Source organism: Telmatherina bonti (assembly GCF_933228915.1).
Source record: "Telmatherina bonti genome assembly, chromosome: 15".
Classification (NCBI taxonomy): Eukaryota; Metazoa; Chordata; class Actinopteri; order Atheriniformes; family Telmatherinidae; genus Telmatherina; species Telmatherina bonti.
Window position 1 is genome coordinate 34161985 of NC_136613.1, and position 24454 is coordinate 34186438.

The following is a 24454-nucleotide window of genomic DNA, read 5'->3' on the forward strand; positions in this document are numbered from 1 at the left end:
CCTCTGCTCTCAAACAGCAGGGTGTTGTTGTGATTGGAATCGGAACCAGAACAGCAGACAGTAGAGAGCTGCAGAAGTTATCTTACGAGCCTAGTTTCGCTCTGTCAGTGTCTGAGTTCACTGATCTCCCCAGTGTCCAAGAACAGCTGTCTTCTGCAATGGGCAGAGTAAGGCCCACCACCATGACACCATCAGTGACTGGTAAGAAAGTAATACATTTTTTAATATTACGGGTCAACGCAGTCTCAAGAAGTGTAAATACTACATGCGACCAACTCTAAATCAGCCAGTGACACATTGCCAAAAGTACTTGTGTCTGCTGACATCGAGTAACTTGCAAACTTGAAGTATAGCTTTGATGATCTGACTTTCATATGAGAACATTTACTCCAGGAACCTAAATATTTCTCAAATTTTATGTTCCGTAGTGGAAAGACAGCCATCTGGAAGGGACGTTGTGTTCTTGCTGGATGGATCTGACGGTACTAGAACTGGCTTTGCAGCTATGCGAGACTTTGTCCAAAGAGTAGTTGAGACACTCAGTGTGGACAACAGCAAAGACCGTGTCTCGGTGGTTCAGTACAGCAGAGATCCAGCCGTCCAGTTCTATCTCAACACATACACAACAAAAGGCGAGATCCTTGACACTGTCAGAGGCTTGAGGCACAAAGGCGGAAGACCCCTCAACACTGGAGCAGCTCTCCAGTACTTGAGGGATAACATTTTCACTGCCTCTGCTGGAAGCAGGCGCCTGGAGGGAATTCCACAAGTGCTGATACTGCTAAGCGGTGGAAGATCTTTCGACAGTGTTGATGCACCATCCTCTGCTCTCAAACAGATGGGTGTCTTGACCTTTGCAATTGGAAGCAGAGGCTCTGACAGTCGAGAACTGCAAAAGATATCCCACGAACCCAGTTATGCCCTTTCTGTGTCTGAATTCACTGACCTTCCCAGTGTCCAGCAGCAACTTCAGGCCTCCGTGGAGGCCGTGGTTATTGACGTCACCCCAGAAACACCGACTCCAACTGGTATGTTGTCAAACATGGCTCTTTGCCGGCCATAGGCCCAAACTGACTTGTTTCAATCACTCTCAGGAAGCAGAAACAGAATGTTACAGGTCTTTAGCTGTATGTTTGCATGCGACGAGAAAAGGCAGGCTTAATTTTTCTTAGCGCTTACATACATATTTGAGGGCTGGGGCCGAGTGGCTTACATTCCCTTTAGAAATACTCTTCCAAGCAAGATCAAGCTTTTGAGGCTGCGTTTTGGCAAAGGTTTTTACTTTTTGTCTTCCTATCCTTCCCAGTTGACACTGCTAAAAAGGATGTCGTATTCCTCCTGGATGGTTCAGATGGCACAAGGACTGGCTTCCCTGCCATGCGTGATTTTGTTGAGAGAGTGGTGGAGAAGCTCAATGTAGGAGAAAACAAAGACCGTGTATCTGTGGTCCAGTTCAGCAGAGAAGCAGAGGTCCATTTCTATCTGAACACATATAAGACAACAGATGATATTGTGGATGCAGTGAGAGGGCTCAGACACAGAGGAGGAAGACCCCTCAACACTGGGGCAGCCCTACAATACGTCAGGGACAATGTCTTTACAAACTCCTCAGGGAGTCGGCGCCTGCAAGGTGTCCCCCAGATGTTGATCCTGCTCACAGGGGGAAGGTCGTTTGACAATGTAGATGCCCCAGCCTCTGCTCTCAAACAGCAGGGTGTTGTTGTGATTGGAATTGGAACCAGAACAGCAGACAGTAGAGAGCTGCAGAAGTTATCTTACGAGCCTAGTTTCGCTCTGTCAGTGTCTGAGTTCACTGATCTCCCCAGTGTCCAAGAACAGCTGTCTTCTGCAATGGGCAGAGTAAGGCCCACCACCATGACACCATCAGTGACTGGTAAGAAAGTAATACATTTTTTAATATTACGGGTCAACGCAGTCTCAAGAAGTGTAAATACTACATGCGACCAACTCTAAATCAGCCAGTGACACATTGCCAAAAGTACTTGTGTCTGCTGACATCGAGTAACTTGCAAACTTGAAGTATAGCTTTGATGATCTGACTTTCATATGAGAACATTTACTCCAGGAACCTAAATATTTCTCAAATTTTATGTTCCGTAGTGGAAAGACAGCCATCTGGAAGGGACGTTGTGTTCTTGCTGGATGGATCTGACGGTACTAGAACTGGCTTTGCAGCTATGCGAGACTTTGTCCAAAGAGTAGTTGAGACACTCAGTGTGGACAACAGCAAAGACCGTGTCTCGGTGGTTCAGTACAGCAGAGATCCAGCCGTCCAGTTCTATCTCAACACATACACAACAAAAGGCGAGATCCTTGACACTGTCAGAGGCTTGAGGCACAAAGGCGGAAGACCCCTCAACACTGGAGCAGCTCTCCAGTACTTGAGGGATAACATTTTCACTGCCTCTGCTGGAAGCAGGCGCCTGGAGGGAATTCCACAAGTGCTGATACTGCTAAGCGGTGGAAGATCTTTCGACAGTGTTGATGCACCATCCTCTGCTCTCAAACAGATGGGTGTCTTGACCTTTGCAATTGGAAGCAGAGGCTCTGACAGTCGAGAACTGCAAAAGATATCCCACGAACCCAGTTATGCCCTTTCTGTGTCTGAATTCACTGACCTTCCCAGTGTCCAGCAGCAACTTCAGGCCTCCGTGGAGGCCGTGGTTATTGACGTCACCCCAGAAACACCGACTCCAACTGGTATGTTGTCAAACATGGCTCTTTGCCGGCCATAGGCCCAAACTGACTTGTTTCAATCACTCTCAGGAAGCAGAAACAGAATGTTACAGGTCTTTAGCTGTATGTTTGCATGCGACGAGAAAAGGCAGGCTTAATTTTTCTTAGCGCTTACATACATATTTGAGGGCTGGGGCCGAGTGGCTTACATTCCCTTTAGAAATACTCTTCCAAGCAAGATCAAGCTTTTGAGGCTGCGTTTTGGCAAAGGTTTTTACTTTTTGTCTTCCTATCCTTCCCAGTTGACACTGCTAAAAAGGATGTCGTATTCCTCCTGGATGGTTCAGATGGCACAAGGACTGGCTTCCCTGCCATGCGTGATTTTGTTGAGAGATTGGTGGAGAAGCTCAATGTAGGAGAAAACAAAGACCGTGTATCTGTGGTCCAGTTCAGCAGAGAAGCAGAGGTCCATTTCTATCTGAACACATATAAGACAACAGATGATATTGTGGATGCAGTGAGAGGGCTGAGACACAGAGGAGGAAGACCCCTCAACACTGGGGCAGCCCTACAATACGTCAGGGATAATGTCTTTACAAACTCCTCAGGGAGTCGGCGCCTCCAAGGTGTCCCCCAGATGTTGATCCTGCTCACAGGGGGAAGGTCGTTTGACAATGTAGATGCCCCAGCCTCTGCTCTCAAACAGCAGGGTGTTGTTGTGATTGGAATTGGAACCAGAACAGCAGACAGTAGAGAGCTGCAGAAGTTATCTTACGAGCCTAGTTTCGCTCTGTCAGTGTCTGAGTTCACTGATCTCCCCAGTGTCCAAGAGCAGCTGTCCTCTGCAATGGGCAGAGTAAGGCCCACCACCATGACACCAACAGTGACTGGTAAGAAAGTAATACATTTTTTAATATTACGGGTCAACGCAGTCTCAAGAAGTGTAAATACTACATGCGACCAACTCTAAATCAGCCAGTGACACATTGCCAAAAGTACTTGTGTCTGCTGACATCGAGTAACTTGCAAACTTGAAGTATAGCTTTGATGATCTGACTTTCATATGAGAACATTTACTCCAGGAACCTAAATATTTCTCAAATTTTATGTTCCGTAGTGGTAAGACAGCCATCTGGAAGGGACGTTGTGTTCTTGCTGGATGGATCTGACGGTACTAGAACTGGCTTTGCAGCTATGCGAGACTTTGTCCAAAGAGTAGTTGAGACACTCAGTGTGGACGACAGCAAAGACCGTGTCTCGGTGGTTCAGTACAGCAGAGATCCAGCCGTCCAGTTCTATCTCAACACATACACAAGAAAAGGCGAGATCCTTGACACTGTCAGAGGCTTGAGGCACAAAGGCGGAAGACCCCTCAACACTGGAGCAGCTCTCCAGTACTTGAGGGATAACATTTTCACTGCCTCTGCTGGAAGCAGGCGCCTGGAGGGAATTCCACAAATGCTGATACTGCTAAGCGGTGGAAGATCATTCGACAGTGTTGATGCACCATCCTCTGCTCTCAAACAGATGGGCGTTTTGACCTTTGCAATTGGAAGCAGAGGCTCTGACAGTCGAGAACTGCAAAAGATATCCCACGAACCCAGTTATGCCCTTTCTGTGTCAGAATTCACTGACCTTCCCAGTGTCCAGCAGCAACTTCAGGCATCCTTTGAAAGTTATACAATTCACGGTATGATTTCCAGGCTTGATTACACTTTACTTTTTGCAACTTACAGTTTTCAGAGTCATCTTTCAAATATCCCTTTTTGTCAGGCTTCTGAACACAAGAAATGAAAATATATAAAGAATAAAAACAGGCAAAAACGTCTTCACAGCCATCTTGTTCCTTTTAACAATCAGGGGGAGCAGAATCAACCACACTAAACCTTCATAGTGAAAACCAGTTTGTTAAAAAACAAATAGAAATATTAAAAGGTTAAAATAATAAAACCCCATTCCTCTAAATTTTCCACTGTGTGGCTTGAGGTGGCCCCCCTCTCTTCTGCGACAGATCCACGCACGCAGCCTTCTGTTCTGTATCACCACGTCCCAGGACCTGCAGAGAGGAAGACATTTGGCAGTCCACAATGGGAGTCCTAACAGGGAAACCCTCCTGCCTGGCCCTGCAGCCAGCCTCTCCCTCTGGACCCTAAACTTTGCTCTTATACGCACACTTTGTCCTGGGCCAGGAATAATCAGAGGCCCAGGACTGAGTAGCTGCGCCATAGGGTCCAGACTGCCTGCTGCACTTCACGCTCCTGCCTTACCACCTCCAAGCCACGGTGGGACCTCACGTCACTGCTCCCTCAGTCCCTTCCTCGTCATCATCGTCATCATTGTTATCATTGTCACCATTGTCACCATTGTCACCATTGTCACATTCTTCCATCTTTCAGGAGCACTGTCTCCTTTCTTCCTTGTCCTGCACTCTTTCTCTCACATGTCACACCTGTTGCTCCACTTTAACTTGTCTGCTCCAGACACTCACAGGTGTTCTGACTTACAATAGGGTTGAACTTGTCAGGCCTCCAGGGGGGGTTAGTAGCAGCACAGCAAAAGTTAAGAACACATGCAATAAAACAATTCCATTTAAAAACCATGCATTTGACCCCGTCAAATTTACTTGTTCACAAATGTACTCTCCCAATCCACCATATTTTATTGGCATTACTGCCTTTTCATTTGATTCAAAGTTTAGATTTTACCAACCAAATTGTTTTTTTAAATTTTTTTTTATTTTTGTAAGGTTAGTGAATAGTTCTGCCAGAAATTCTTTTTTTCTCTGTTTCCATCTTTCTTTATCTCTGTGTTGACATTTTTTTGCCAACAATTGACACATGTAACTACTTGTATCCAAGAGAAGATGTTTACATTTAGTTCAGAATTTTCATATCCTTTTGTGTGTTCATTGGTATCTAAAAGAACCATTCATTCATCATTCATTTTTGTACACCACAATGTTTGGTTCAGTGTTGTAGGGAAGTCTGAGCCTATCCCAGCAATTACCAGGCAATGTAGGGAACATCCTTTACAGGTCACTCGTTCAACACAGAGTCAAACAATGATCCAAGCTCACATTCACCCCTATGGAGTATTTAAGACTCAAGTATGCTCGATTTATGCATAATTAGGAGATGGACACAGACAGATGGACAGTTTCATCCATGTTTTGCACCAGTCACATGCGTAATTTGGTCTGTTTTCAAGTTGCTTAGTGGTAATAATGGTTTTCACCAACATGTTTTTTACCGGTCATGAAAAGATGTCTATCCTCATTCCATCATTAAAGAACAAACAGCTGGAGATGGTTCAGTATCATGACAAACTTGGAAGAAGTAGCCTATTTGTGTATGTTGGACATTACATACACATTACATACAATTGACATGCAATTGCTTTTACAACTGTTGACTATTTTGATCATTTTTAAGGCAGAGTATAATGTATCATTTTCTCTCTCTTTTTCAGCATTGCAGGGATTCCGAAAAGATGTTGTTTTCCTTGTTGATGGATCTGATGCTGTTGGACGGGAATTTGCCATCATTCAAGAGTTTATCCGCAGGGTGGTGGAGAGACTAAATGTGGGCGAGAACAAGATTCGCATTAGCGTTGTCCAGTATGGTGACCTTGCTCAGGCGGACATGTACCTAAATACACACACTACAAAAGAAGGTGTTTTGAATGGCATCAGGGAAATGAGCCAGCGAGGAGGAAGACAGCGCAATCTGGGTCAAGCCTTGCGGTTTCTCACACAGGATGTTTTAACACCAGCTCGAGGGAGCAGAAAGCAAGAGGGTGTGCCACAATTTGTGATTGTTGTGTCCAGTGGATCTTCTACCGATGACTTCAGCAGTGCAGCATCTTCCCTCAAACAATCCAGAGTACTTCCCTTTAGCATTGGCACCAGGGATGTCAACCCCTCGGAGCTGCGTGTGGTGTCATACGTGCCAAATTTTGCCTTCACTGTAGATGATCTCCCTGGTCTTTACACTGTTCAAGAGACCCTAATCAACACACTTACAGAGCTGTCAGATGAGGACATCGCAAAACTGATTCCAGTGTTTCCAACTTACAGTGGTAATTTGACTAGTTCAGTTTTGACAAGAGTTTATTTTCTAATATGTTATCCCACACCTAATTAACACTGCTACAGCATGTGTTGGCGCTTTCTTTGAATTTAAATATTTATTTATCTTTACATAATATTTGATGCAATTCACTTTTTGAGACTTCTTGCAAATTAGAAATAGCATCAGCTGTCAGATTTTTGGGTGACATTTGAACATTGAGCTTGACTAACACATTACAGCATTCTCATTTCACTAATGACTAATGTTGTGACAAGCTGTCCCATTATTAATTAGAGGTCTGCTGTTTACACAACTGTTTACTCAATGTATTTTAGTGTATTTGTTGTTATATCACAGCACAGTAATTACCTGCTCAGGTAATCACCGTGATGTGTTCTTAAATAGATTTCATCACACAAAGGTTTGGCATTTTTTGTAGAATACCTTTACTGCCCAGAAAAAACCCAAATAAAATTGTCAAACTAGATCAGGTATAAAAGAGTTCAGACAACTTTCAGGGATAAAAATGTAGTAAAACAAATATATATCCCATAAGCTGCAATTGAAAACAATTTGTGGAAATGAATTAAAAACAACTCATATAACTTTCTTTTAAAATCCAAAATTAAGTCTAAACCACTGTCCAGGATCAGATGTCTTTATATACAAATGTATTCATTTCAGTCATCAGACACAAATGCACAAAAAGATAAAAAGGCATTATACTGTCTTAATATGACATCATAACAAAAGGTACTCTATTTAACATATGAATCAATACAGACACACTCATTCAGATTCAGTTACCCTCTGGAAGATAAAATAGGTGATGCCAGCTTGCAATCAGGATGCTGTACAACAAAAGGCCTTATCTTTTTAAGCAGCTGAGACACAGGACAACAGAAAGCCCATGCCATAGTTTGTTCCCCTAAGCATCCTATCTTTGAACAAAGTTAATTAAATTCAGCATTACTTCTGCAATCCTCCTAAACCACATGAACACCAAATTTAAATCACATGGATTTGTTATGACACCCACCAAGGGGCGCAACCCAACAACTACTGACTGGAGACAGATGAAGAATTATCTGGCTGATTTATTTTAGGACAGCATGTTGCAAAGATTTAAAAAACTTGTGGGGGAGGAAGGAACATAAGGTGGTGTCAAATCACTTAAATTAGTATAACAAAAAGCTAAATATTGCAAACAAAACCCTAACTGACTTATCTAAAAAAAAAAATTTGCCAAAACATACACAGTGGGGGGAACCGAATGTGTACCCCAAACTTACCTGGTCCACAACCTTCCACCACTTAGTTTTTCACAGGTTACAACTGTGTCTCAGCTTCGACAAAGGACCAAAAGAGACAAAGGTCAAAAGAGAAAAAGGGGATTAGCTTCCCTGGCATGCTCCATTCATAGGGTTGCCTTCAGGTGTGATTGGACTATGTGGTGTGAATACATCCAATGAGGAATCAGAGTTATGCTGCTCCAATTTGGTCCTCATCATAAAAAAAACCTGACCTGGCAGATGAACGCAGAAGAGGCAGATGTTTTGTGCTTGTTACAGGATCCAACAGCTTGTGGCCAAGTTCTGCACAATGACTTGTATTTTAGTCAGGTATGCTGAACCAGGAAACATCTAAAACCTGCAGCACCGTGGTTGTGGTTAAAAAAAAAAAAGCTTGACACCCATTACATAACTGAACACGACTAACTATAATAATTCACAATTGTGTCTAGTAATCCTTTTTTTTTTTTTACTCTGCTTTCCACAAAATTAAACCTAGTCTTCTCTTTTCTCCTACTTCTGGATTCTCCCTCCTACTGCACTAAGCTGCCAATTAACGAAGTCTGAACCTGCTACATGCCATCAATTACTAAAACACTGGAAAATAAAACTTTAGGAAGAATTTATGTGTTCTTACAATGCTCAGCTCCTCAACATGCTGCTAAAACAATATCAGCTTGTGTTATAAGATAGTTAACTGCCCTCTGTGCTATACATTCAGCCGGTTGCAAATTAATGTGTTAAGCTCACAAACACAGATAGGCAATGCAATTTTAAACTTATGTGATATTTACCTGTGTAGTCTTAATCAGCCTGCACAAAAATCTTCATGTGAAGGGGTAACTGTGTGTAATGTGTCATTCATAACAAGCACAAACTTTTTACTGAATAGTGAGGTCTAGTGAGGCTTCCTTGAAACTAAGAAGTAGTAATCATTCCTTTCTATCCTGTTTGTACTCTTTTCTTTTAAAAAACAGTAATCACACCAACACCGACAGGAGGAGGAAAGAGAGACGTCGTATTTCTTATTGATGGCACAACAGCAATGCGTAGTGAGTTCCCATCCATCCGTGCAATGATCCAAAGAGTTGTGCAGAAGATGGACGTAGGATTGGATAAGGTCAGAGTTTCAGTGGTCCAATACAGTGATGACCCGAAGTCAGAATTTCTTCTCAATCAATTCTCCACCAAGGCTGAGGTCACAGAGGCTGTGTCAAAGCTTAGAAGTAGAGGTGGAAATCGTCTAAACACAGGTCGTGCTATAGATTGGGTCTCCAGAAACATCTACCAGAGATCAGCAGGAAGTCGTGTCGAAGAAGGTGTTCCTCAGTTACTCATTGTCGTTACTGGTGGCAAGTCCACAGATGATGTCTCCACACCAGCTTACCAACTTAAAAGGAATTTTGTTGCACCAATTGCAATTGGTTCATCGACTGCGGATCCAGAAGAACTGAGACAGATTTCGCTAAAGCCAGACCTCGTCTATAATGTTGACAATTTCCAACAACTTCCAACAGTGGAGCAACAACTCATCAATTCAGTCACAACAATATCCACTGCCGACATCACCAGCATTGCCCCTCCAACTGTGGAGTATGGTAAGACATTACATATCTGAAGGTATTCAAACCTTCATCTTACTTAGAATTGGACATGGTAGAGATGATAACTAAGAACAGTTTTTCAGATGAAGAACTTACTGTAATACTTTGCTTTTGTACCTATTTTGCAGGCAAAGTGGATCTTGGGAGAAAGGACATTATTTTCCTTATTGATGGCTCAGATGGTACAGGTGTAGCTGGGATTGCTCACATCCGTGACTTCATTCTCTCCATCATCCAACAACTTGACGTGCAGCCTGACCAAGTGCGTGTGGGGGTTGTCCAATATTCAGACAATGTTAAAACTGAATTCTCACTCAACTCCCACAACACCAAGTCAGCTGTTATTTCTGCTGTCAGAAGACTTCGTCACATGGGTGGAAGGTCATCAAACCTGGCTAGTGCCATTCAATATGTCATAGACAATGAGTTAAAACCATCATCTGGTGTTCGTGAAGCTGAAGCTTCACAGCATCTAGTAGTCCTCACAAATGCACCCTCCAGCCAAGGAGTCAGTCTCTTTGGCCCTCAGCTTAGGAGTGCTAGGGTCAACTGCATCGGTATTGGAACTGGTCGTGCTGACACAAGGCAACTATCCCAAATTACCACCACCTCAGATGTTCTTCATGTTCCTACATTCACTGGTCTGCCAACAATACGAGAGAAGTTTATTACCAGACTTGCTGGATTCCGGCAAGATATCTTCCCAGAGTATGAGAGCCCGAGTAAGTCATGCAGTCATTCTTCTTGATAGATATTACAGCTAAATAATAATAATAATAATAATAATAATAATAATAATAATAATAATAATAATAAATCCTCAAGTAGCTTGTATAACCTGATTACACAAAGTAGCTGCAACCTGTAGCTGCTCTCAGGCCACAGTTAGGATACACTCTGGACACGTTGCCAGTTTCTTCCCTGCATGTTATATTTATTTTCAAGCAAATGCACATACTGATCAGAAACCATTGTTCTTGATAAATTAATAAAAGTAAAGAGTGGGATGTAACTGAAATTTTGGTCATTGAAGTAAGCAAACTGGGGTGAAAAATGGCAAAAAGGTGCAGACATCTGCAAAGATTAATCATTCATTCATTCATTCATTCATTTTCCGAACCGCTTATTCCAATTCAGGGTCACGGGGAAGCTGGAGCCTATCCCAGCCAGCTTTGGGCGACAGGCAGGGTACACCCTGGACAGCTCGCCAGTCCATCGCAGGGCCCAAAGATTAATCAGTTATCTGAAAATTATTTACATGACATTGCACTTGTTTAAATATAAAACAGCTTTCCACAAAGACCAACAGTAAAGGTGGTTTTGATTTATGGATTTATGGTTAATTGATTTATGACAGACTGGCGACTTGACCAGGCTGTACCTCCCTTTCACCTGCTGAGTGCTGGGATAGACTCTGGCTTCCAATGAGCCTGAAATGGAGCAACCAATATAGAGAATGACTGACTGAATGTCTGACCGAATGACTGAATGAACATTTAATTGATACCTTAAATTCTCATTTGAAAAGTTTTTTTCCTCATAAGGAAAATAGTCATTATTTGTTACTAGATACAATAATTACTAGAATAAATATTTGCTGCAGCCCATTTATACATACACACATAATTAGCTTTGTTTGTTTGTTTGTTTTGGAACACTTACCTGTGTCTCTCTTTCTCTTCTTCTAGCGATCGGCCTGCCTGCAACTAAAAAAGCAGACATAGTTTTTCTCATGGATAGCTCCATTAATGTAGGCCGACAAAACTTCAATGAGGTGAAGGATTTCATCATAAACATCATTGATCTGTATTTCGACGAGAGAGCAAACCTACGAATTGGCTTAGCCCAATATGGTGTGGATGTCAGCGATGCCTTTTACCTCAACACGTACAAGAACAAGGATGACATTTTGAGTGCTATTGGCACAGTAGAGTACAAAGGTGGACGTGTAACAAACACTGGTGCAGCCATTCGCCATGTTCAAGATGTCCACTTCACTAAGGGAAAGGGCAGTAGAGCGGATGAGCGCGTTCCTCAGATCCTTATGGTTGTGACTGGCGGACGTTCGGCTGACGACAGTAAAACAGCAGCCCTTGGTCTGAAAAGGAAAGGCGTGAGAATCTTTGCTGTGGGAGTGGGCAACGTTCAGGAGGAGTTGGAGAACTTGGCAAGCAAGCCTTCCACCTTGGCTCGAGCTCGCAGCTTTCAGGAACTTTCAGAGCTCAATGAACAAATCCTGGAGACATTAGACGACGAAATGGCGGGGAAGCTGTGTGAGGAAGAGCAAGAAACAACTAAAGGTGAGAGAAATAGCAGTTTGCTGTTTTGTTGACTGGGATTTGAAATAAGTCACATATATTATAACTTTCTATTGCTGTGAAAAAGAAATCTAAAATTAAATTGTGCTTTTTTTTTACAGTCTGTAATGTTGAGGTGTTAGTCGGCTTTGACGTGTCTGCCCAGAACATCTTCAGTGCTCAGACTAACCTTCAGAGCAAGCTGGGTGCCATTCTGCAGAGGATTTCTAAAATGGCACTCATCAGTTGCTCAGGTGGGCGGACTCCCACCGTGGAAGTGGGCATGCTGGCTTTGGATTCTGCCTTTGAGCCAGTCCAGCTGGACTTCACTGACAATCCTGATCAGCTGTTTGAGTCCATCAGAGCCCTGCGGAATCGTGGTCCTTTTGTCCTTAATGGCCAGACAATCTCCACTTACATCAACAGGTTCAGAAACAGACCAGAAAACGCTGTCAAGGTGGGTTACACACAATTTTAACTAGAAATTTCACAATATGATCCTATTTGTGCAAATTTAAACCACATAAGCAGAGCGAAGCCGCTTCATGTCATTACAGTTTCAACAGTTTAATCCCCAGATGACTGGTGACTGTATAGTTAATGCAATAGCTTGTAATCCATGTGTACCACGGTATACATGTACAACACCGTTTAAATATGACTCTCATTGTCAGCACAGTGAGTGGTTTAGATGATATTGGTCAGATAAGTTGTGTTATTCCTACTTTAGGCTTACCAGTGAAGACACTCAGACTGATCTTTACTTTCTTCTTACAAACTAAAGGTTATAATTCATCTAACTGATGGTCTCGACGCCTCCTTTGCTGAAGTGAAAAATCGCGTTGATGAGCTTCAACTGTCAGGTAAAAAGACTAAAAAAAATTACCCTGAAAAATGTCAGAAGTAAAGGCAATGGGAACCTCAAAAGTCAGGAGTCATTTCTGAACCTCTTGCATAAACAGGAGTGAACAGCTTCATTCTGGTTGGACTGGAGAGAGTGCAAAGGTTTGAGGAAGCTTCATTGTTAGAATTCGGCCGTGGCTTCAGATACACCAGACCCTTAAGACTCAACATCATGGACTTGGACTATGAGCTCATGGAAGAGCTTGTAAGTGTTGATAATTCACATCTAAAAGTTTTTATTCATTAATACATAATGTTTTACACATACTTTCCCAACACAGGACAATATTGCAGAAAGAGAATGCTGTGGAGTGCCATGCAAATGTACAGGCAACCGAGGAGACAGAGGAGCAGTTGGACAGCCAGGCTCTAAGGTACAGTAAGACTTTCAGAATGAAAAACAATCCATTTCTTACTCAGCCTAGCTTTTAAGCTAATATTTAGCTGTTTTATCCCTTAGGGTAGTCCAGGATTACCAGGAAGTCAAGGCCATCCTGGCGATGAGGGTGGACCTGTAAGTTTGAAACTTCTGTTTGCAGCAGATTTTCATTTTCATTGTTTGTTTCTGAGCTAATTATGTTTTTCCTCCAGATTCCTTTTCTTTGGTATTTTTGTTTATATGTTTTTAAAATGTTCTGTAATTGCAGGGAGAAAGAGGTCCGCCTGGTGTGAATGGAACTCAGGGTTTCCAGGGATGTCCAGGACAGAGGGGGGTCAAGGTAAAACAGCCTGTCAATCATAAGATTGTTTCATTCATTCATTCATTTATTTTATGATTATTAGAATTATTATTATTATTATTATTATTATTATTATTATTATTATTTTCTTAGAGCAATGAAATATTAAAACATTTTGCCTTCTTTTCAGGGCTCGCGTGGGTACTCAGGAGAAAAGGTTAGGGGTTTTTTCATCACTCCCTCTAAGGAGGTCATGTTTCTCCTGCTGTTTTACGTCTGTTTGTCTGTTAGTAACTTTACACATTAACTATTCAGCGGATTTCTGTCATTTTCTTCTTCGGGTTTCGGTCTAACTTATACTTTAGGAGTGATGTGGAAGGAGTTGTGGACAGCAATGTTTTACAATCTTGGTGGAAATGAGCTGCTTGGTGGAAGTCTGCGCTCTCCCTGTGCTTTTCTAGTTTCTTCTTATTTTGGAAGGGACAGAGCAAATTAATGAATATTTTATCAAATATAAATACAAACATGATTTTAAAGATATTAAAAGACAAATAACCAACATATCCCTTATGGGGATCCAGCACGCTGGGGGCCCTGCCTGTTTGGTCTGGGGGCTGTTGTCATGACGACCGCTGCTGTTTGGGTGGCGCGGGGTCCAGCACTGCAGCTTCACGGCTGCGGGGTGGCCCCTTTGCTGCCTGGGAGTTGTGCGGTTGCTGTGGCAACGGCCCCTATGAGCATGCAGGGGACTTGTTCCTGGTGTGGATGGATCCCTAAGTATCGTTTCCTCACATCAGCACCAAGTCAGAATTTTTATCAATTAATTAATGTTTTTAGTTTTTTTTATTAACCAGAATTCAGTTAAAGAGACAGTATTCAGGGAATGATGGTTTTTCGGGGAATGTGGGTGGGTGTGGGGGGGGGGGTTCTTTGCTCTATGCCCTTGTGTGTGTGTGTGTGTGTGTGCGAGTGTGTGGAAAGAGCTTGTGTCTATTATTTTTAAATGCCTTTTTATCCACTGTTTGTTTTAATCCTTATGACTTGATTTTATCTTGTAAAGCACTTTGTGTTGCCCGTGGCATGAAAAGTGCTCAAGAAATAAAGTTTGATTTGATTTGATTTAATATGTTTACTCATTGTAGGGTGAATCTGGAGAACTTGGGCTTGATGGTATCAATGGAGAGGAGGTAAGTGCTTTTAAAATTCTAAACTCAGACCAGCACCTTGTAAATGTTGCTCATGGGCATGTGGATCATTGTGGCAAGTCTTTAGAGTTTGTGGAGTCTGCTTGGTTTGACTAGTATCTTCAACATGTTTACAGGGTAAAAGTGGAGTTGCTGGGCCTCCAGGTGAAAGAGGAAACCCTGGCAGAAGAGTGAGTTTTTCTTTCTTACCTATAAGATAAATAAAAACAGCAAACACCATTTGTAAATGAATGAATGTTTTATTTTTCTAAAACAAACACATTTGTGGAAACTAGTGGATGCTGTATGGATCTGACCTGCTGCAGGGTGTTCCAAAGAAAGGACCGAACCACATGTCTTCTCTTTTAAGATTTATTAAAGGTGCTCAGTTTCAAGGTTCCAGATCTGTGTGCGGTTCTTGGAAAGGAAAATACAGAAACAACATATACAGAGACAAAGGAGCTGAAGAACAACTGGAACAAACAACCGATTTAACATGTCTGAGAAAGAACTGGGAGAAGCAGTCGTTAGTACTGCTTCTTCACTGGTTTCTATGGAAGTTGGGAGCAGATGTGCTCAACCACTACTCTACTTTTATTCATTAACTAGAGATGATGAGTTATCTTCTTATTAAATCTAATGAGGATCATTTTCTTGGTAACGAGATGATTAAGTTGGGCTTGGAAGTGAGTGGACCCTGTGACAGCTGGGGAGGGCCTACAGTCACGGTGTGTGCAACTGTGTGAATGATAAAACTTAATGATGGGACACTTTTAAGCATTCGTTTATTCAACATCATGATGCTTCATCTGTTGCAGCATTTGTGAAACCTGTAGTTGATTTTATTATGCTGTTATATTTTATCAATATGTGATAGCAGGGACCCTGTCGGTCAAAATGAGGCTTCTACATTAGTAACAAATAATGTTTCTGTAGCTGCAAAAAAAAACAAAACAAAACTACCACAGCAACAGGAGGGACTGTTCATCCTGAAACAGCATGTAGGTCGTGGAGGCTTTCTGATGCAGCTGCATTGACTTAAATGTCTCATGTCTGAAACAGAACTATCCTGATGCTCGCTGTTACATATCAGACACATTCAGGACATACCATCTAACAACGACATTCTCTGCTGTTTGAGATCAACACAGAAAATTTTAAACTGAGATAATTTACCTGAACAGTGACTCAGATGTGTCTAAATCAGTGAGCAGTATAGAATGTGGAGTGATGTTTGGTCCACAAAGTGTTTTACTTTATTCCATCCTGCATGTTTGTTCTGCACATATTTTGCATGAGATTTTCTAGTTTATGACATCATCAATTATATAACACGAAATCTACTATTCAGACACTTTACCAACGTTCATTATCAAAGCTATTACTGACTTGTATCTGTACATGTGTATCTACTGTGTAATTACCAAGAAGCAGGACTTTGCATTTACAGCTGATGAATGTTATTCTTTTCATTTTTAGGGTCCTAAAGGTGCCAAAGGACAATCGGGAGACATAGGACAAACGGGACTCAGAGGGGACCCTGTCAGTATTATTACAACATATTTATCAACCATAATTATGTGCTTAACAATCCATTTTCCTGTTTGTATAAACTGTGTCATTATTCAGCTGCTATAGATAATCAGACCATATATGCAGTAAATTAAAATTAAATTATTATTATTGTCCAATAAACATAGATGATATTTAAATAGGATAATTTATTTTAAAAAAGAAAGGTTTTTATTTTTTAACAGACAATAAAGACATGACCTTTGTTCAACAGGGAACAAGTGGAAGAGATAACAACCTTGAAGGACCCAAAGGAGACCCTGGTGATGCGGGGCCAGCGGTAAAGTCATGTCCAACCATCCCTGCGCGCATTTTCCTTTTTACGTTTGGCGTAATAGTTTTATGTTTGTAAAAATGGGTTTAATGTTTTTGCTATTTTAAATGACAGGGACTGCCTGGTGAGGATGGAAGGAAGGGAGGCCCTGGTGAAGCCGGAAGAAAGGTAAATCTCCTCCACATACTTACACTTCGTTGTGTTGTTGCCCAACATTTATTTATTATCTTTTTCTTCACCAGGGAGCCGTTGGCAGGAGGGGCTCACCTGGACTACCTGTAAGTCCAGAATTCAGAAAGTCACAAATTATTTCAGACTCATTTGAATGTTTCTCACACCAGCTGTAACTGTTTCATTTTGCTGCCTTGTAACAGGGAAGTGCTGGAAGTCCGGGAGCCGCTGGTTTGCAGGGAGAACCGGGTATTGCAGGATCCAGAGTATGTGCATCAATTTTTACAAGATTTATAAGAAGTTCATAGGACTCAACAGCAGTTTTCTTGTCTGAAGTTTCTACTTTTGTCCATAAAAATGGTTTCAACTGGATTCTGCCCAGAGAACTTGGAAATACCATAAACATCCTAAAGCCCCCACCCCCATCTCAATCACTCGGTCTATATTAGCATCTTGCAAATGAAGTCTGCTAATGCCAAAGAATAAACAGAAATATTTGCTACATATCAATGACACCTGTTGTGTTTTTTCAGGGTAAATCTGGACCTGTAGGTACAAAAGGACCCAAAGGAGAGGACGGAAGTCCTGGACCAAGGGTGAGTGAACATACCTGCCCAGTGTTTCTTTAAAAAACAGTGGTCTAAACTTACCAAAAATCTCATCATTTGCTGTTTTTCTAGGGTCCTGGAGGTCTCCCAGGTCCCATTGGTGAAAAAGGAAGAAGAGGACCTCTTGGTCGCAAGGTACTGAATGGGACGTAATGCAGCATGCCGTCGTCTTCCATGACAGTCTTGTTTGATTTTTAAAGACACCACCCTGAGACAAGCTCACTCATATTACTGGACACACATTTGGGTTCTGTTTGAGCAAAAAGGAAAAAAGGTTTGTCAAAAAAGAAGAACATTTTGGTCCCGCCTGCAGAAAACCAGATGAGTTTAATGGAATCTGTAGGAAATGATCCAAAAGCAGTTCAGAGAAAATCTAAAACCCAGAGTTTCCGTTTCATTCAGACACTGTTTGGCTCTGTATCAACTCATGTTTTCTCTTTTTGTCTCTGTAGGGAGAACCAGGGGACCCAGGAGTAAAGGGTGTCATTGGGCCAGTTGGCCCCCGCGGAGAGCCTGTAAGAACAAAACCACATGGTCCTTCTGACAATGAGTGTAAAATGTATGGAAAATAAAGAAAATTTAGAATAAAAAAAGAAAAAGTTAAACTTGCATGTTTCTGTTAAACTGGTGGAAACAGAACTTGGGGTCTGCTAAGGTCAGTCAAGTCAAAGCAGCCTTTTCCTTCCGTCTCTGTCATCATGTCTCATCTGTCTGAGAAAGATTCAATCTTAAATTGCACCACAAGACTTTATAAGACAAGATAAGTAACATTACAGTTGCAGAGGAGGCCTGCTCATAGTCTCTGCTACTCCTCATCGTTTAAATGAAATAAAAACTTTGTTTTTGTCATGTTTCCTGCACAGGGTGAAGATGGCAGAGATGGGATTGGTGTTCAAGGCCCGAAAGGAAGAAAGGCAAGTGTCCCTTTAACTGAAAATGTGCCTTAAAAAAGGCAAACTAAGTCCTTTTCAACACATTCTCGGATGTAAGACTGAGTAAATATGATGGTTCTGGCCCATTTTGTGATAAATTTCTTTAAAATATTTAATTTCACAATGAAGGCAGTGAACTTCACCCCGCCTCTCGTATTCACTGGCACGCGACTGGAAATGCTGCACATGCGCATACGTGGGAAAATGAGTTTATGAAAGTCGAGATAAAACACAGAAGCCATTCAGCTCATTCACAGAGAGACAAAAGTCTTTCAAAGAAAAACCAGGTTCACAAAGTGTTGTGAGCTGTAGAAATTCTTTAAGATTTACCAGTTTTAACATGCTTATTGTCTTTAAATAAAACCAGTCAGATCTGGGCTTACTCTGAACATGTCTTACAGGGGGATCAAGGTTTCCCAGGATTCCCTGGAACCAAGGTAATGGAGAACACACACATTTGTAGTGAAATGTAACCAAGGTTGGAAGCTACACTTTCTGACGCATTTAATCCTGGTTTCAGGGAGCGGCAGGAAGTCCTGGTTCCCAGGGTGGGCCTGGACCCAGAGGAAACCGTGGACAGAGGGTAGGGTTCAGTATTATTTCTGGATTTTACATTTAGCCAATGTGAACCATGGACTTACACCACACCTAAACTGCAGTCTCACCCTGTCTGGAGGCCATAATGGTAACATGAAAGACCCAGCGTAAAATTCGGCCTTCAACAGGAATTAGCAGCTTGTTTTCTTCTCTTTTGGTTTACTTTGCAAAGTAAATGCTTTCCTTTTGCGCATGCTTTCTTTCAGGGTACCTCAGGGGGTTCGGGTGAAGCTGGACAGAAGGGAGAAGTTGGATATCCTGGGCCATATGTAAGCATCTCAAACTCTAAAGTGTTTATAGGTTATGTACACAAAGTCTGTGGGTGTGTACATGTACCTGGATGTGTGAGTGTGTGTATGTGGGGGGGATGATGTGATGGGCGGGCTGTTTTTGAATGTATAAAGCACTCAAATTTGTTTTGATTTGATGGATGTGGCACCACAAATGACAAACGTGTATGATTCACCATGTAAACAGATTAGATCACTTTCGACTGCAAATAACAAACACTTAAAACAGAAATGAAACACAAAAAACATTCATGTAAACTTAATATAAAAGAAAAAAATAAATAAAAACTTGCTTGTTAAAAAGTTATTTTGGGGGAATACTGGAAACCATCCATCCTGGGTGTGCTTCGGGTCTGCTCCCAGCTGAGGTGACTAGAAGGTATCCCAACAACCTCAGCTGACCCCTTACCATTCCTCCAGTCCAGACTACTCTTCAACAAAGACTAGACTGGAGGAAAACAGATGGTTTTCAACATTCCACTTTCTCTTTATTGTTATTTTTACATAATGGCACAAAAAGGAAATTTTGTTTGGATTGTTTTGCATTGACTAAGTGTTGCATTTAAATGGTATTTCAGCATTTAAGATAATATAAATAGTAATTGATGAATACTTTAATGATGTGAAAACCTGGGACAGAAGGTCATGACCAAAGGTCACAATCATAGGTACTGCTGATAAAGCTACTATAAAGCTACTATTATCATGTCAGTCTGTAACTGCAAATTGCCACCATCACTCACGAACAAGATATTTCAACACAATCCTGATAGTTTTACACTCAGATGCGAACTGAAACAACATCTAGACATACAAAGGCACAAAACTGTTGAAGTAAATGAACAGGAAAATGACAGAAGTCTGAACACTGAAGAGAGAAACGAGGAACAGAACAAGGGTGGGAGGTAATCTATAAAACCTCAAGCACAAGTCACCATAGGGGATGGAAAATTACCCTCTCTTCTCTGTTAACGCAACTGTTCTTTTCTCCTGCAGGGTATGAAAGGACCAAGAGGACCTGGCGTTAATGTACGTATCTATTCATTTACCTCTGTCGTACCAAACTATCTTGTTTTCTCTAGATAAGGTCACACCACAAGAGCTACTTCCAATTCTGCTCTCAGACATTTAGATTGAACTGTTACATCTTCAGAGTCCTGAACTAAGTCCTACATTTTTGTTTGCTATTCATCAGTTCATCTGAAAGATCTTCCTAATATAACATGTAAAGCTATAAGATGCCAAAACAAGGGAACATGGCCATCTGAACATATTCATGTTTATTATGAACTATTAGGACATCTACAACTATCATTTAGTGAATAACAATGTGACATATCATATTTTTAATCCATAATCCATTTTTGTAGGGTTTATTTAAACACATAGACCTTTAGAAGGTATGAATGCCATTCTTATAGAAAACTAAAAGTTTGCTCTAAAATTCATTTGAATTCACAATATTAAAAATAAAACAATAAGAAACATTTGATGGGAAATTGTCACATTGGATCCCACCTGCCAAAATGTATGTAGATATTAAACATATATGTCTGCTATCAAGTCTGCTACCTGTCATATACATAAATAAATCCCAAATTCTTTGCTTATTAGCAGAGTCCACCAATGATAATGTGATTTTGGCCAGTAAACAAATGTTTGCAAATGTTACACAATGTCTCTTTATTGCTTTCATACTCAACAGATTTTTGGTTTGCTGTATATTTTGTTGTGTCATTATTGTTCAAGCCTCATTTTTCTTTCAGCAATGCGACCTCGTCAAGAAGATCCGAGACAACTGTCGTAAGCAGTCATTTCAGAATTTTCAACAGTTTTTTATTACATTAAATGTAATGATTTTCATTTGTCTTGATATTGAAAAAATATCTCACCATGTTTTATGTGATTTCCCTTCTTTTGTTCATCAGCATGCTGTTTTGGTAAGTACAAAAAAGTCGTGTTTATTGGAAAAGATACATTGGACAGCTACACCGTATGTTTGTTCCATGTCTGAAACCATGCACTAAACGGCATGTCTGTGTGTACACTGTTAGGTAAGAAGGAATGCCCACTCTACCCCACTGAGCTGGCCTTTGCCCTGGATGCCTCTCAGGGACTTGATCGTACAGCCTTCAATAACATGCGTAACACTGTTGTACGGCTAGTCAAGGACATAACTATCACGGAGAGCAATTGTCCAAGAGGAGCTCGTGTTGCTCTGACCCTGTACAACAACGAAGTCATCACTGAGGTCAGATTTGCTGATGCAATGAAGAAACGAGCTCTGGTGGAGCACATCGAAGGACTGCAAATTCCACAGACAAGAAAGCCCCGTAGCTTGGACACAGCCATGAGCTTTGTGGCCCAGAACACCTTCAAGAGGGTGCGCAGTGGTTTCCTTATGAGGAAGGTCGCCATCTTTTTTGTGGGCGACCAAGTTGGTCAGTCACAAGCAATCACAAACGCAGCTATTCGCCTCCACGATGCTGGAATCGCCACTTTGTTGCTGGTCAACCGTGCAGACAGACCACTCAGCAGAGCAGTGCAGGTAGAGGGAAATATTTCACAGTTTGTAAACATAAATACGTTCACAGTGGATAATACCAATAAAATTGGATATTTCAATTTATTTTTTCTTCCTGTACATCAGGTCAACAACACAGCACTGGCCCAGGTGATTGTTCTTCCAACACCGGGAAGTACCCAGTACAATTCAGTCCTTGAAAAAGTCATGAACTGCCATGTTTGCTTTGGTAAGAACTCTGTGTGTGTGTGTGTGTGTGTGTGTGTGTGTGTGTGTGTGTGTGTGTGCGTGTGTGTGTGTGTGTGTGTGTGTGTGCGTGTGCCTAAGCTCAACACAGATAGAAACAGAACAAGTCAAATGTGTTGAGAAAATATAAAGCACAAATATTAAAAACTATGAATCTCAGTAGTGTTTTTTTTTTTTTCGTTATTCAATCATTCACCTAAGCCTAACCCTAGTATGCACTATAAGGCAAGTAAAAACCTGGAAAACTATTGTTTAGCAACATTTTAAAAAATTCTTTGGAGGTAAACTATAAATAAACAAATGGTGTCTCAAGACTTTTGCCCAATGTTGTTGCAATAAAATGTTGAATAATGTGCTTCTCTTTTTCAGATAACTGCTCTCCAGACCAAATGTGTGACTATATACCCCCATTAAGCAGCCGAGACAGGAGGTCTTTCACATCTGATGTGGACATTGACATGGCTTTCGTAATAGACAGCTCTGAATCTACTTACCCATCCTTCTTTGTCGAGATCAAACGATACATAGCTCACATGGTGGAGCAACTTCACATGTCTTCAAATCCCACCTCATCCATTCACCACGCCAGAGTCGCCGTCATCCAGCAAGCGCCGTATGAGTTTCTCCATAACAAAACTGGATCTCCCATTCATGTAGACATTGGATTGACACAGCACCAGTCGGCTCAGGATATCGTTACATTCTTGCTGGAGAAGACGCAGCAGTTGGAGGGCGGCCTCGCACTCTCAGCAGCGATGGAATCAACAGTGGAGCAAGTGTTTGAGAAAGCACCTTACCCACGTGACAGAAAGGTGCTCATACTGTTTGTGACAGGAAATGTGGAGCAGGAAGAGGAGCGGCTGCTGCGCATTGCCACCGAAATAAGATGTAAAGGCTACTTCTTGGTCATCATGGGTGTGGGTCAAACAATTACCTCTAGGGATGTGCGAGTCCTTTCCCGCATGGCAAGCGAACCCTCGGACGTTTTCTTCAAGCGACTAGACAGCATCTCTGACTTCTACGACAAACACATTCAGACCTTTGGCCAGCTGCTGCCAAAGTACATTAGCAGTAAGTTTGACCTATCGAAGCCAGTAGCTGCGTTTCCATTACATTTTTTTTGCAAAATAAAAGCAATATTTGTAAGTTTTGACAAGCAACAATTGTGATTTGCAGGTGTTTCCCTTGAACAAGGTTTAGCGCATAAACTTCAAGTCTCGTAAAATCTCGTGACAGAAACAAGACTTTACTTTAATTGTGGCCTACGTAAGGTAGACATATAGCATTATTTAAGGTTTTCTACTTGCTGCAGAGAATTTGCTACGGCTTTTCTAAGCTTTTCTCCCTCATTCTCTTTTCTAAAACTCCAAAATTCACTGTTGTTTGTTCCACACCGTGCCATCTTAAAAGAAAATGAACTGGTCACGACCCCGCACATCACGTCTGGGCACACGTAAATGTGGAAAAAGTGCAACATATTTCTGTAACAGAACATCTGAAAAACAACCTGATGGGAGTGTAGCATTTTTTAGTAATATTTGAGACTTTTTTTTTATATGTTAGGGTTTCCAATAGCGGACTTCTATTGTGATATTTAGATTTTGTCTAATTCTAGGTGTAATGGAAACGCACCTACAGATCAGTAACTACTGCTCAGTACTGCCATTTATTGCAGGAGTCTAACCACATCTCATGCCCTGTTGTCTGCTGTACTTTGATCTTTAGTTGAAAATGCTCAATACATGTCCCCTGAGCTATCCAAAAACTGCACATGGTTCCAGAGTGACCAGCCACTGAAACACTCGCTCACATCATCAAAGGAACCTGAGTAAGTTCAGCAGAAATCTACTTTGTTTCGTTCACAAACATTCATGGGTTCTTTAACAATGTGATGGTAAATTTACAGGGATCATCAGAAACATCATGTAGGTTACCAAGAAAGCCATCCAAGAAAGCACGATGGTAAGCCGTAATACCGTTAACTTTACTTTCTTTTCCTTTTCCTGCTGCGTTTGACACCTTTATGTTCTATTCCGTAGACACAGATGAGCTGCATGTCTCTCATGTCACCTCCGGCAGCTTGAAGCTGCGATGGAGTCGCCCAGACCCAAAGCTCTTTGTTTACTTTGAGGTTGTGGTAACACGCTTGCAAGATCATGTCCTGGTGCTGAAGACCAACATATCAGGCACAGAGCTTACTGTGGACAACTTGGAAAGCTCGCAAACATACCATGCTGTAGTCACAGCTTACACAGCAGAGGGTCACATTGCCTCCACCCGAAAAGGAATCGTCACCACCAGTGAGTCCAAAAAATATACCAACATAGAAATATAGTCTTAATTTATTTTTCTTCAGTTATTTAGTGTAGTTTATGAGTTTTAATTGAGCAGTTTTCCACCATAATGTACATTCAGTAAGTTTTCATTCAGAAATGTTCTTTGACCTACAACCCAGTACTTCATCTCCTCTGCCAGCGGTTTGTCTCAAGTCTCCCTGGACAAGAGTCCACAGC

At 41.6% G+C, this 24454-nt stretch overlaps 3 protein-coding genes across 5 annotated transcripts in view; all 3 read left to right on the forward strand.

Moving 5' to 3' along the window:
• LOC306766455 (collagen alpha-3(VI) chain-like) overlaps positions 1 to 24454 on the forward strand; it is a 105647-nt gene that overhangs the window by 74324 nt on the left and 6869 nt on the right. For all 3 annotated transcript variants that reach the window (XM_079254225.1, XM_079254226.1, XM_079254227.1), the window contains 34 exons: positions 6166 to 6774; positions 9037 to 9657; positions 9792 to 10385; positions 11352 to 11963; positions 12083 to 12417; positions 12745 to 12823; positions 12923 to 13068; positions 13145 to 13237; positions 13324 to 13377; positions 13511 to 13582; positions 13734 to 13760; positions 14686 to 14730; positions 14865 to 14918; positions 16207 to 16269; positions 16514 to 16579; positions 16688 to 16741; positions 16816 to 16851; positions 16948 to 17010; positions 17278 to 17340; positions 17425 to 17487; positions 17805 to 17867; positions 18216 to 18266; positions 18686 to 18721; positions 18805 to 18867; positions 19088 to 19150; positions 20168 to 20200; positions 20938 to 20974; positions 21100 to 21111; positions 21226 to 21719; positions 21822 to 21924; positions 22311 to 23012; positions 23667 to 23769; positions 23848 to 23903; positions 23981 to 24241. In XM_079254225.1, coding sequence (XP_079110351.1) covers positions 6166 to 6774; positions 9037 to 9657; positions 9792 to 10385; positions 11352 to 11963; positions 12083 to 12417; positions 12745 to 12823; positions 12923 to 13068; positions 13145 to 13237; positions 13324 to 13377; positions 13511 to 13582; positions 13734 to 13760; positions 14686 to 14730; positions 14865 to 14918; positions 16207 to 16269; positions 16514 to 16579; positions 16688 to 16741; positions 16816 to 16851; positions 16948 to 17010; positions 17278 to 17340; positions 17425 to 17487; positions 17805 to 17867; positions 18216 to 18266; positions 18686 to 18721; positions 18805 to 18867; positions 19088 to 19150; positions 20168 to 20200; positions 20938 to 20974; positions 21100 to 21111; positions 21226 to 21719; positions 21822 to 21924; positions 22311 to 23012; positions 23667 to 23769; positions 23848 to 23903; positions 23981 to 24241 — 5826 coding nt within the window. The remainder of the gene's footprint in view (positions 1 to 6165; positions 6775 to 9036; positions 9658 to 9791; positions 10386 to 11351; positions 11964 to 12082; positions 12418 to 12744; positions 12824 to 12922; positions 13069 to 13144; positions 13238 to 13323; positions 13378 to 13510; positions 13583 to 13733; positions 13761 to 14685; positions 14731 to 14864; positions 14919 to 16206; positions 16270 to 16513; positions 16580 to 16687; positions 16742 to 16815; positions 16852 to 16947; positions 17011 to 17277; positions 17341 to 17424; positions 17488 to 17804; positions 17868 to 18215; positions 18267 to 18685; positions 18722 to 18804; positions 18868 to 19087; positions 19151 to 20167; positions 20201 to 20937; positions 20975 to 21099; positions 21112 to 21225; positions 21720 to 21821; positions 21925 to 22310; positions 23013 to 23666; positions 23770 to 23847; positions 23904 to 23980; positions 24242 to 24454) is intronic.
• LOC306766494 (collagen alpha-3(VI) chain-like) lies at positions 506 to 2026 on the forward strand (the record flags this gene model as incomplete). The annotated part of the gene is made up of 3 exons (XM_079254274.1): positions 506 to 1028; positions 1307 to 1894; positions 2001 to 2026. The coding sequence occupies 3 exons, from the start codon at positions 506 to 508 to the stop codon at positions 2024 to 2026; spliced, it is 1137 nt and encodes a 378-aa protein (XP_079110400.1).
• On the forward strand, positions 2199 to 4478 carry LOC306766495 (collagen alpha-3(VI) chain-like; the record flags this gene model as incomplete). Its single annotated transcript, XM_079254275.1, has 4 exons — positions 2199 to 2721; positions 3000 to 3587; positions 3815 to 4387; positions 4471 to 4478. The coding sequence occupies 4 exons, from the start codon at positions 2199 to 2201 to the stop codon at positions 4476 to 4478; spliced, it is 1692 nt and encodes a 563-aa protein (XP_079110401.1).